A 14,093-nucleotide genomic window follows, 5' to 3' on the forward strand; every position below is an offset into this window, starting at 1 on the left:
GCCAGTGCAATTCTATTCACCTCCCATCTTAATTTGCCCAAATCTACTCTATACATTTATGTAAATTTGCATCATGGGCCTTTACCACAAGTCCTGTTTATTGCTTTGAAATGTCTCTGATAAGCCCATGCCCCATGATGATTCCCTTGACTTACATCAACCCCTGAAGCTGCCCTTACCTACAGAGGGGGGACATTGTGAGCTTAGAGTGCCATCCTAGACTAACATTACCAGATTTTTTCCAATGAATCCGGGGACACTTTTCAAATTCAATTGATTTTGTATGGGGACTGATTTGTAAATCCAGGGACTGTCCCCGGGAAACGGGGATGTCTGGTAACCTAATCCTAGACATATCTGCTCAGAAGTGGGAGTTTTAATCCAGCAACATCTGGAGGGTCACAGGTTCTTGCCCTGTCCCAAAGTTTTCCCTTCCATGGCTGAGGCTCCACACCACCAGTTTAAATACACCCAAAATAAACTGTGGTGAGCAATACAGTGGTATCTCTGGTTACAAACTTAATTCATTCCGCAGGTCCATTCTTAACCTGAAACTGTTCTTAACTAGAGGTGTGCTTTTGCTAATGGAGCCTCTTGCTGCCGCTGTGTTGCCAGCACACAATTTCCGTTCCCATCCTGGGGCAAAGTTCTCAACTCCAGGTAGCTCTTCCAGGTTAGCAGAGTTTGTAACCTGAAGCGTTTGTAACCTGATGCATTTGTAACTTGAAGTACCACTGTACTCACAAAGCTGATAACGCCTTGAAGCAGAGAGGCAGTGGCAAACAGGGCTGCTCTGTGACTAGATAAAAACATTGGTTTGACCTGCCCCTGTGCCTGATCTACAGAAATCAGCAGAGGAAGCTTTTCATGCCACTGATGCTGTTAAAGTGACAGGAACTGACAAACCACTCAAGTGGCAAATTATGTCCTATAACAGTAAGGAAAGTCAATACTGATTTGTCCAAAAATATGAAAACACCCAAAGCATTGTTTTGGCTAATCTTGGGTGCTATTGCTTTCCATTGATATTCTCAAGGCCCTCACCCAAAGTTGGAGACTCTCAGACTGGAATGTCATAAAGTGCAAAGGGTCTGCTGCTGTAGCATCATGCTGGTGGTCCGTTCATAATAGAGCAAGGATTTTGTTGTAGTTCTTTGTTAAGTGTAAACTTGGTTTCCCCCCACTATGCAACATCGAGAGGTGGGAAACTGAACACCTTGTGCAGTGTTCTCCCACTTTTTTTCACACAGCTCTCCCAAAGGGGAATGAAAGGCATTCCTTGTGAGTTTTGACTGAAAAATCCTGTAGCAAAAAAGTGAGTCAGAAACCCACAGGGAGTTCTCTCATGCATGCCTCACTGATATAAATGGGAAATGAGATTACCCTTCCTCCTCCCCAAGACAGACAGAAAGACACACACACACACAGAGAGAGAGAGAGAGAGAGAGAGAGAGAGAGAGAGAGAGAGAGAGAGAATTTTCTCTGTTTAACGTTAATTATTCCAACTTGCTACTGGATCAAATTCAAATGAACAGGCTAATATCCATGAAAAACAGCCCTTCCCCTATATTAGTCAGAGAGACACAAAGAAGGCTGATCTATTACTGACACGTTGAGTTAATGAGGTTTTAAAAGAGAAAATGAAAGCTATATATAAAAATAAAAGCTATATATAAAAATGTCATCTGCCACTGCCATCTCCTGGGAGTCTAGACCTAGAAAAACCTTTTGAAGTTGTTCTGAAATTCTTGAGTTTTCCAAGGGACGTTTCTTTTGATTATGTGTTCTGCTTGACATGAGTGATATATTGAGCACTGCAACTTGTGCCTGGGTAATGCTGGTTTACAAAGACAGCTGGAAACAAAATGGAACAGTCAGCCAAGCTGTCCTTTAAACTGATGACAGAGAAGAAAGACACAGTTTGATCCTCAATATATCTAAAGGGTAACAAGGAACAGAGGCAGTATTTGCTTTATTGCTGTATACTCCTAGAACAAAAGCAGCGGGGTCTGTTTAGGCATAATGGTTTCTGTCCAATAAACTATGGCTGTACACTTTCCCTTTAGTATCTCCCCAATCACTTTGCTCGTGCATCAGACTTAAGAGACTCCCAGTGCTTGTTAAACCACGGTTTCCTATTATAATCAAATCAGGAAACAGTGGTTTAATCTCTACTTACTAACTGCCATGAACCTAGAATCAGCTATCCTTAGTCCTAACAAGCAATTGAAGGGAGAGGGAGAGGGAGAGGGGTGATGGGGGAAGATGACATGTGGATACAATGCTCAGTCTTGGTCAGCAGTTGTTATGTCTGACACAACATACAGTTAATTTATGGAATTCACTGCCACAAGATATGGTGATAACTAGTATCTCAGGTGGTTTTAATAGGGAATTAGACAAATCCATGGGGGATGGGCCTACAAATGGCTATATGCAATGATAACTATACAGAGCCTCTAGGTTCAGTATGCTGCTAAATAACACAGAATCATAGAACTGTAGAGTTGAAGGGGCCCCGATGGTCATCTAGTCCAACCCCCTGCAATATGGAATTTTCTTTATGAATGCTAACTAAGTTAAAGCTATTTAGGCTCAGGGTGGCTTCTTACTTTTAGCACGCTCCTTTCTGTGGAAAGGCAGCATACAAATAAAATTATGATATATCATTATACCTGACTGATTTGAAGCAGTGGTTATCAATTTTTATTTTGTGGATATTATAGGAATCTTTAGTCCATAGCACGAATGCGCTTTTCAATTACAATGCTCTCCCCTGAGACCATGCCATCTGTCACTGAACTAAATACTTCTCCCCATTAAATACTGCCATCATGGCTTTCCATAAATGCCATCTATTCAATTTTATTTTCACCCCAGTAACCTTGATTAATTCTGGTTAACTCCAATTGCTCTGTTGAGGTTAGACTATAATGCTTCTAGCTCTCCAGGCCAAATAATAAAGATTAGAAATATGATGATATGCTGTGTAGCCTTGGAATGCAAAGAAAACAGACAAGCATATTTTGATGCATATAAAAAGTCCCCTCACTTATCAACCAGTCTGATGAAACGAGGAAGCTTAGTTGATCATTTGTGGTGAGTAATGCTTCCCATATTATTATTATCATGAGGAAGACATATCATCTCATTTCTGCACGCAAACACCACAGGCTTAAGAAAAACAAAGGGGGAAGTTGCCAGCTTGTATTCAACTTTGACCATCTTTTGTGACACAATCCCGATTCCTGCACAAAAAGCAAATGGGAACCTTCCCCTCATTTTCCCTGTAAAGTTTATAGGATGGACGGATCAAGAACAGTGGCTAGAGATGTTGCAAGATGGGCATGCAAAGGCGGGGACAGCACCACTGGGCAGGGTTGGAAGTTAAGAGTAGCTATGCAAGGGCACAGAAACAGAACATGGAGCTCCTTGCCTCCTCAAGGAGCTCATTCGTTGTTCCCTTGCTGTGTAGTCAGAGACCTACCGTATTTTTCGCTGTATAAGACGCACCAGACCATAAGTCGCACCTAGTTTTTGGAGAAGGAAAACAAGAAAAAAAATATTCTGAATCCCAGAAGCCAGAACAGCAAGAGGGATCGCTGCACAGCGTAAGCAGCGATACCTCTTGCTGTTCTGGCTTCTGGGATAGCTGCGCAGCCTGCATTCGCTCCATAAAACACACACACATTTCCCCTTACTTTTTAGGAAGGAAAAAGTGAGTCTTATAGAGCAAAAAATATGGTACATAAGAGTGCCAGGAAGAACAGACCTGGGAATTTTTGCTAGAAAAAGGACCCTAAACATCCTTTACTATTTTTAGCCTTCAGCGTTGCATTTAGCTTGGTTTGAGTCATCTGCTTTACTCTACTCAGTTCTTCCTTGCCCCCAGCTATGTATGATGTGGATCACCTTGTGTGCTTCTAAATGTCTGCTTTTGTAGCAGTATCATCTAGATTACATTATACATGTGATGAGGGCAGAAGAAATGTTCGTATTTGGGGTTTCTGTGTGCCAGATTAAGTACTATAAATCTGGTCACATTTCTATGACAATAAAAATGATCAAATTTTTATTTTATTTTGCACCATGCAGTCATTTTTAAACTCATTTTTCCTGTATGAATTTGGCACCATAATATAAGGAAGCTACTGTGGTGGTAGATGTCAAAAATGGTGCCTTAACCTGTGATTCTTGCATTGCAGGAAATTGGACTAGATGATCCTTTGGGTCCCTTTCAATGCTACAACTGTATGATGAGCAGTAAGAGACCCCCATTCCCTGACCTCTTGGCATTCCCTCAACCCATGGCCTGGCAGCTTTAGTCACACTGAAGTTTACATAAGCAATGATGTTAACTACAGTTAATAATAACTAAGTTTCTCTCTTAACCAACAGCCTCAAACTTGGGACTCAGCTATACAGCTTCAAATAAAACGTTTTAAGTACAATATACAATGTGACACTAGATAGTGAGCCTTATGGAAAATTCATTTATTTTTAAAAACGCTTTTTTTAAAAGCATTTTCAGAACATTTTCAACATATATGTAGATTCCACCTTGGGCATCACTTCCTGGTAAAAAGGACTAGTGATTTAAGTACAGTGAGGAAGCAATATTTAACTGTGGTTCAAGCTGGATAAGAGAAGGAGGAGGGTGCCATCCCATGTCCAGTTCCTGATCTCTTAACCACTACAGAGAGATTACAGCATTACGTCTGATAAAAATGAAAACAAGTGATGAAGCCCAAACTGGGAATATTAAGAAGTATCATAATAGATAAGACATAAAAGGGATTAGATTGAGCATAGTAAGAGCAGGGTCTGCATTCAATGAATACAGGGGTTGTTTTGAATTTAGGGCGGGGAACCATCTCTCTTTCAAAGAAAGGTGAATAAAAGGAAACTCAGTATCTGGGAAGAAAGCAGAAAGTACTTTCAGACTGTCACTATTTTTGAGTAGGATTCAATCACATACTGGCATATTCAGTTTGTGCAATTATAACCAATTAGTAGACTTTCTACAACAAACCTGCTTTCCCCAAAGATCAGAACTTTTCCAATATCGATAGCAACAGGGGGAAAAACACTAGAAAATGTGGGATAACCCTTGCTTTGCTACAACGTCATCTAACCTCCCCAGAAACAAATCAGAATGAATGGCCATTAAGTAAGTGGCATCATCACTATGCAAATCAATCAGGATGGACACTCAATAAGCAAATGGTCTGGAAGCAGCCAAAAGCAAGGCAGGATCAGCAATTGGAGGCTTTGTGGTCAATTCTGGCCAAATACGAAACAACAGCTGTCTCCCACCATTGCCAGCCCAGAGTCAAAAGATGGAGAACAACCAATGCCAGTAGTAATAGGACTTACTGGCAGACTACTTATGACAATAGAAGGAAAGGCCACACCCACCACACTCCATTGTCTCCTTAGACTGACTCTCCCAGGAAACTAGAAACAGCAGGAGTAGAAAGGGAGGCTAAGAAGATAATTGAGATATAAGAGTATCTTGCTGGCAAACAGGAAAAGCTTTGCGAAACATATTAAACATGCTAGTTCATTCATATATAATGATTCATTTTGTAATTTGAAGCTGATAAAGCAGATGAACAAATACAAAAGTGTATTCTTACCATCCACAGCTAATGAGACAACATTTTGGGCATCTTCAATTCCATAGATGACATCGCAGCGGTAAACCCCAGCATCGCTTGCCTGCAATTTCTCCATAGTCAATGATGCATCACCAATGTCTTCCCAGTTGCTCGGAACAGACACCCTGTCTTTGTAGCCTCGCTCTAGCTTGACTTTCCCATTCTGGGCCACCAAAACAGTGGTTTCTCTTAGATCTTTTCCGCCTTTATCCTGTTCGATCTTTGACCACTTAATCCGGAAAAGTTCATTTGAACTGTGGTAGTTAGGCAAAGTTGGCAAGGTCGAAAAGAAGCAAGGGAGGACGACTTTTCCAGAGAGCGAACCCTTCACCGGTGGGCTTTTTTCTGGAAAAGAAAATAGCATATAAGTGAGCCGGCAAAAGCTGATCTACACAAAATCAACAGAGACTTAAAATTCAAGCAACAATAGCCCCCTTCTATTACTACAGCTGAAAGTGTGCCACAATTGGTTGATTCAAACAGCTGTCTGACATGTCACATTGGACCATAGTTTAAAACTTTGGTTATCATTTATGGTTCATCTGAAGGAAACAAACCATGGCCCCAGGTTTGGGCACAGCCATAGGAAGAGAAGTGGAGGAGCATATTGTTTTAATGGCTTTTAAATTGTATTTTTGTACTTTATTGTCCTGTAAATTGCTTCAGGACTCCTTTGAGGCATGTGACATGATATATACATTTAATAAAATTAACATCTGGAAGACTGAAAGTTGCCTATCCCTCTTCTGAGTGAGGCCCTGTATGACAAATAGAGCCTCATAAAACCCAGCCACTGAAAAATAACATTGCGTTTAAAATATGGAATCTGAGTTATGGTGGGGGGGTCCCCTTTACAGGAAGGAGTCACCTCAGGATAGCATTTCTATGTAAAATAAACAGCAACCCATATACATTGGTGGCATTGTCACTTGTTATCTTCTCATCATCCCTTTTGTCTTAAGACATTAATTTAAATCCTTGGAGCAGGGCAGTCACTCAAACCCCTTGACACATTAAAAGAATGAGTACACAGCACATAGCCCAAGTTCTGCCAACCAGGAACTGGGTGACTGTGGGAATGGCCCTACATGTACAAGAAGCCCCTTCATGAGGGGGGTTCCTGACCACATGTGTACAGTCCCTTCCCACAGCCATCCTATCCAAAAGACAGCAGGAAGAGTGGCCAATGGGTACATTGATGGTGGCGGTGAGAACCAGCCTGCACAGCCCATCAGCTCCCGCACAACTCTTAGGCCACGTGAAAGGGTCTGTGAGAATTCCCTCATATTTGCAGCATAAGAGAGCACAGTTAACAGCAATGGCCAAACCTAATTTCATTGAGCTTGATACAGGCTGATAATAATAATAATAATAATAATAATAATAATAATAATAATAATAACAACAACAATAATAATAATAATAATTTATTTATACCCCGCCCATCTGGCTGAGTTTCCCCAGCCACTCTGGGCAGCTTCCAATCGAGTGCTAAAAACAATACAGCATTATATATTATGCAGCCCCTCTTTCCCACGTGGAAGGGCTGGGACTGATACAGATTGAAATCAGGGTCCCTTCCTCACTCTCTTCCAGCAAAAGGCCTTGTCTGTTTTGAAAAATTGGGAGATTAATTTGTACAGGCGGCAAGCATTTTAGGCGCGTCCAAATGGCGTGCTATCACCGACAAATGTATCTTTTGGGGTCCAGAAAAGGATGGGGGCAGAAAAGGGAAGAACAGAGTGGGGCACACTTATGTGAACTCTGCCGATATCACGCAGGGGCTGGGGACAGAACCGCCATGCGAAATGGTTGTCACCTGCATGAATTGTTTCTTCAGGTCCCTTTATTAAAGCTTCATGTGTGTCAGGCTCCCTAGCTTGTCTTTCTAGCAACACAGGGCAATATCAGATGTATGTATATGAATCATACCCAAGAGCCCTGACAATTGTCATTTCAGCACCATTCTTTGTCCCTTGGATCAACGGTCCGTGGCTCAGCGCAATTTTTAGATCAGAGGTCTACCTCATGCGCTCAACTACATCCTGGGCCCAGTAAATATTTTCAGCAGCACTGGCTCCTCCTGTGAATAATTTCTCCCTTCCACTGCCGAGCCCTGTTGGTTTCTCCAACCTGTGCACAGGAAATGCTTATAGGAACTATGGATCACTAGGAGTTGTAGTTCTTGAGAGGGCATGACACAAAGGATGACATACTTTCCTTTGTGTTTCAAACTACAGTGGTACCTCAGGTTAAGTACTTAATTCGTTCCGGAGGTCCATTCTTAACCTGAAACAGTTCTTAATCTGAAGCACCATTTTAGCTAATGGGGCCTCCTGCTGCCGCTGCGCCGCCGGAACATGATTTCTGTTCTCATCCTGAAGCAAAGTTCTTAACCTGAGGTATTATTTCTGGGTTAGCAGAGTCTGTAACCTGAAGCGTATGTAACCTGAAGTGTATGTAACCCGAGGTACCACTGTACAAATCCCCTCTCTCTGACTCCACATTTACTCAGTAATTGAATGCAGACATCAAGCCAGCTGAAAGAGGAATATTTTGCTACAGATATTACACACAGTGATGGTGGGGAGTGAAAGAGCATGCTGTTGGAGTTAAAACACGCAACTCCAAAGACCCTTTCATCATGATTTTTCTCTATGCGTCACTGGAGGTTCTTTCATTCTCTGGACAGTCTAGGCCAGTGGCTCGCTTTTCAGAATACAGTGGTACCTCGGGTTAAGAACTTAATTCGTTCTGGAAGTCCGTTCATAACCTGAATCTGTTACGGGGCCACCGTGCCGCCACGGCACAATTTCTGTTCTCATCCTGAAGCAAAGTTCTTAACCAGAGGTACTATTTCTGGGTTAGCGGAGTCTGTAATCTGAAGCATCTGTAACTTGGTATACAGAGGTACCACTGTATTACTTGTTCTACTCTAACACTGTTTCCAGAAAATCTCACAAGATCTGGATATCATGTATGAATACATGGAAATAAGTTTGTATAAACATCTTCAATGCACCATCTACTAGTTAACTTGTTTTTCCCCCTCACAGAAATGGGCATGTAGCCCAGGCCTGGCCTCCCCTGGAGCTCTGGGCCTGGTTAAAGCCAAATGTACCCACCCATCCCTTTGCTTGGGCCCAGCTGATACTGCACAGATTTAAGTTTGTTACAGAATAAACTTGTGATGCAGTCCAGTAATGTTAGACTGCAGCTCCCATCATCTCTGATCACTGGCCATGTTGGCTGTGGCTTGTGGGAGTTGTGATCCAAAAGATCTGGAAATTTGGTTCATGTACCAGGCTCTCATCCTGACCTTTTGCCAGGTCGAGGTTGGTTTTTATTCTAAAAACATGGTGCTGTTTTCTAGTGTATATAAGCAACCACTCTGGTTAGAACTATTGTATTGTTCTAACTTTGCACACTGCGTTGCTAAGGTTTGCTCAATGTTTATTGAGACTCAGCAAAGTAAAATGTTAAAAGAATACATAATCTAGTAATTCTAAGCAAGTGTCGGTTTATTTTTAACATTTATCTAGAGGAAACAGCCACATTCCCATTATTTCCAGAAAAAAACACTCCAGGCAACAAATCATTGCCTTTTAATTATTGCCTTTCCAATCTAGGGGCTTAACATATCACTGAAATAAAACATCCCACGGCATTTTATGCGAGAAGGGCCCAAAGAGGAAGTGAAAGCACGTGGATAGTCCCTGCTTGATTAAAGGATTTTTACAATGGTTTTATACATCTCCAGCTGCAAACACTTTACTGCAAAATGTTTCCATACAACAAAAGAATATCCTTAAGGGTAATGCTGGCTACTGTTCATCTAACCTGCCTGCAGCATGTCTGGAGACGAAACTTTACATTTGCTAACACTGAATGCCAACCCTTAATCCCTCATTAAGTTATTCAATGCGACTTGACAGCCCTGGATACAAAAGCGAACTTCGTCCTTCCTTCCTTAAAAGCCCATTCAAAATGAATTAATGTATTAATTCAAAACAATTGAGAAACGTAATATCTGTGACTAGTGCTGGCCACCAACGGTGCAAAGCAAGAAATGAGCACTTCCGACACCTGTAAGTTATTTAGCTGTTTAGGAAACAGCATTTACTTGCATGTAGTAATAGCCAGGGATGTTTTATAAATGTTCATTTTATGTGTACGCTGAGAAATACAGAGTAGGTTGAGAAGATATTGCATACTAAGATACACAAACAAGAATAAAGAAAACAAAGCACACAGGTTGTTGGGAATCCCAATTGGGGAGAGTATTGTTGCATTCATTTTCCATATTCAACCGGTTGGCCTCTGTGAGAACAAGGTGCTGGAATCAGTGGCATAGTGTGGGCTGTTGCCCCGGGTGCAAATTTGTTAGAGGCACAAAACTTCTACACCCAGTGCTGCCTCAATACAGTGGCGTGTTTCCCTTGCTGGGCTTCGTTGAAAACGGCTTCTCCACGCGAACCAGGAAATGACCTCTCCAGACAACGGAACGACTCTTCTTTTCTTACCTCTGCGGCTGCAACCTTCTGAGTGACATGGATGCCATTAGCCATTGAATGTGCATGTGTACTTCCAATGCTTTATTTATTTTTAGGGAAAAGGGAGCTGGTATTCACCATGAAGTTGTTACAGTACGTGCCACACTTTTAATATTTTTTGGGGGGGTGTCGGTACTGCATACTCTTGAGTACCCCAGAACAAAGCACTGCATGCACCCATCTTCAAATATCTGAAGGGCTGTCACATGGTAAATGGAGCAAACTTATTTTCTCCTGCTCTGTACGGTAGGACTTGAACCAATGGCTTCAAGTGACAAGAAAGGAGATTCCCACTAAACGTCAGGGAGAACTTGCTGACAGCAAGACCTATTTGACAGAGGAACGAACTCCCTAGGGAGGTGTTGGAGTCTCCTTCATTGGAGGTTTTTAAGCAGAGGTTGGGTGGCCATCGGTCATGGACTTTTTATTTGTAATTCCTGCATTGCAGGGGGTTAGACCAGATGAGCCTCGGGGGTCCCCCTCTCAACGCTACAATTCTACGGCTCTATGAAAACACAACTATAACAAATTCAATAACCATCAGTTGCTCTTTCATGATACACAGAATCAGTTATGTGAAGCAACAAGCTCATAGTACCCAATAGTAGAGGCATCCACAATGGATGATGAACAAGCCTTCTGTTCAATACAGAACAAAAAATGACAATGTAGCCATATATATATACAACTATTCCATAATAGGCAGCCCAAGGTAGCTTTCCCTGGGAGTTCTTTCTGGTCTAGCTTTCAGATTAATCAACTCAAACTTGTAACTGGGAAGAATTGGGGAAGGGAGGATAATTGAGTTGTGATTTTTTTGCTCCTGTAGCAGTTCATGCTCCCAATTCAGGAATGATTTATTGCCCTTTCTGCTGAAGTATCCATTTTAATTGGCAGAGACTTCTAGAGATAGGATGTTTCAAAGCAAAATAAATTTGCCTAAACCATATGTTCAGCTTGGCACTGCCACCTCTCCTGAGAAATGGGGTGCCGGAAATAATGATGCATGTTTATATTTCGTGCAAATATTTGTTAAGGTCACTTATACACATTTAAAGTAAGTCTAGAGATGAATAAGAAAACCTTAACCAAATAGCATGAAATTGGCCAAATTAGTTTTCACCAGCACATCAGAAATCCTGCTTAACCTTTCAGAGGAAGAAAGAAAGGAATGGAAATACTAAGTGATAGTTCACATGTCCAAAAATGGGTAAAGGCTTTGCAAGGACATGTGCTCACTCTCACAAAACACAGCAGTGTGAAAGATATGTAATAATGCAGTGTACACTAGGGTGGTCATTTATGCATCGCCACCAAATCAGGACACAGATTTGCATAATAGTTTCGTGTACATATTTATATGTCCTGCATAGATGCAAATTTAGATATAATTACCATAATTAAAATAGAAATATAATACATCTCACCATAGTGAGGAAGACTAACCAGGTGACCTGCATGCCTACTCATTCTGCTGGTCAGATGCTAACGACTGATGGGCAACTCCAAAGTGCCTGCTCTTTCTTTTGAATGTTTTTAAATCTTTAAACCCGACAGACTGGGCAATGCTTCAAATTGGGGGCTGCCTCTGGCCAACCCGGTGTACAGTGGTACCTCGCATTAAGAACTTAATTCGTTCCGGAGGTCCGTTCTTAACCTGAAACTGTTCTTAACCTGAGGTACCACTTTAGCTAATGGGGCCTCCCACTGCCACCGCGCCGATGCCACACGATTTCTGTTCTCATCCTGAAGCAAAGTTCTTAACCCGAGGTACTTTTTCTGGGTTAGCGGAGTCTGTAACCTGAAGCGTCTGTAACCTGAAGCATCTGTAACCTGAGGTACCACTGTATAGATATTTTCACTCAGATGTAAGTCTGCATCTTGCCAGGCAATGAATGTCTATCTGAGCAAGATCAGGGCGACATCAAAATGATTTCTGGGGGGGGGGGAGCTTTCCCTAGGAGGGCAAGCAGAGTCAAGGAGAGGCGACCAAAGTCTGCAGAGTCAAGAATCTAAATCACAACGCATGAGGAAGTGAGGGCTGATGTTTCAGCAGAGGCTGAGACATAACAGCTACTTTCTGAAAGCTAGATAAGTGCAAGCAGACCACAGCTTCACAGTTCTGCAGCATTTATCATCATGCTGGAAGCACCACTGAGCCAAGTGGGAGAACATTTTCTTAAAAAATGTGCTAGAGGCTCAGGAAGAAAGACCCACCAGACAGCTGCTGGGAGGTAAGCTTGGAAAGCTGGCCAACAACTGCCGAGACCCCAGCTCAGAGCATGCCTGCAAGGAAACCTAAGAGAATTGTTCTGTCAGGTAGTAAATCAACGGTTTTATGCTGCTGAAAATCACTGCCCTGGAGACAGAGGCTGGGAACCTCCAAAAACTTGTCCCTGTAAAAGTGTCTTAGGAGAACAATTATTTGCAAGTAGACCTAATTCACTGGCGTCTGGACCACTTGAAGACACTGAGGAGCAGCTCCTCTAAAAGGAAAAGTTACAATGTTATGGGCTACTTAGATTAGAGGTAAGGACAGCAGGACATGACAGAGGTGTATAAAACAAACCTCTCAGAATAGTGAAATGTAGGGTTATTCAAATAAGATGATTGACATAAGGAGCCAGGGTGGCTTCTGTCAATCAGTGATGTATCAGAAAAATCGGGGCTATTGGCGGGTGTGGGGTTGTGAATAGAAGAAACAAGGGGGCCCCCTAAGGCAGAAGCTGATGGGCAGGGTGGTGGTAGCAGCAACACACTCTTCCCCTGCCCTGCACCCCAGATGTTCCTCCTGAGCCCCCCAACATGGCTAGGCTCAGGCTGCATAAGTAAATAAATAATAAATAAATAAATAAATCATAAATAAATGCAGCAACAACAAAAAAGGAAGATAGCAAAGCAGAAACTCCTAGAGGAGAGCAGAAAATCATAAGACACCTATAAGTGTACCTTATAGCAAAAATTCACTTCTTTGAGATATGGGCCCATATCTTCAGCCTTCTAGCAAGAGCAGGCAGCTAGACACAACACATAGTAGTGTGGATTATGTTTGTTCTGCCTACTGATACAAAATAAAATAATCAGAGATACTATTGACATTGAGGTGGGGGGCATTCCATTTGCAGATTAGGGACTAGGGTATCTTATAGACTGCCTCTCCTGGTACGGACCAAGCAAATCATTATGATCTTCCAAGAGGACCCTGCTTGTTGTTGCACCACTAGCAGAATGTCAGTTAGTGACAATAAGGAAGCAAGTCCTCTTGGTGATAACACCTACCTTCTGGAATGTACCCTCCAAGGTAATTCATGAGGCAGACAGTAAAGACCTTTACATCATAGAGTTGGAAGGGACCACAAGGGTCATCTAGTTCCTGAAATTCAGGAATCTTTTGTCCAAACCAACAACTCCAGGATTAAGTCTTATGCTCTACTACCTGAGCTATTAAACTCATATATGCTTACACAAGCTATCCTGGACTGTTACTTTTTATTTTTAGTTAAGTACTCTTACTCAGTTTTATTTCTCATACAACATTGTGTTTTGTTTTTGTTTAGTTTCTGGAAAATTTTATTGAATGTTGTTTCTGAATGTATACGTTTTTAGATGTAAACCAATTACAGCAGTCTCCAAAATCAGAAGGGCTGTCAGGCAGAGATGGAGCAGCCTTGAGCCCCATTGGCACCATACATTTAAAGCACTTTAAACAGTCATGGATTCACACACACACACCCCAAAAAATCGTGGGAACTGTAGCTTGTTGAGGTGCTGAGATCCCTACTCATCTCATAGAAGTGCAATGCTTAGAGTTTCTTGATTAAAAGAAAAGGGTTGATCATTAAACCACTTTGTGAGTTGTAGCTCTGTGAGAGGAAAAGGG

At 42.0% G+C, this 14,093-nt stretch overlaps 1 protein-coding gene across 3 annotated transcripts in view; it reads right to left on the reverse strand.

Moving 5' to 3' along the window:
- VCAN (versican) overlaps positions 1–14,093 on the reverse strand; it is a 125,865-nt gene that overhangs the window by 87,593 nt on the left and 24,179 nt on the right. For all 3 annotated transcript variants that reach the window (XM_081930121.1, XM_081930123.1, XM_081930122.1), the window contains exon 3: positions 5,640–6,005. In XM_081930121.1, coding sequence (XP_081786247.1) covers positions 5,640–6,005 — 366 coding nt within the window. The remainder of the gene's footprint in view (positions 1–5,639; positions 6,006–14,093) is intronic.

This window comes from Podarcis melisellensis, assembly GCF_964234715.1.
Source record: "Podarcis melisellensis genome assembly, chromosome: 11".
NCBI lineage: Eukaryota > Metazoa > Chordata > Lepidosauria > Squamata > Lacertidae > Podarcis > Podarcis melisellensis.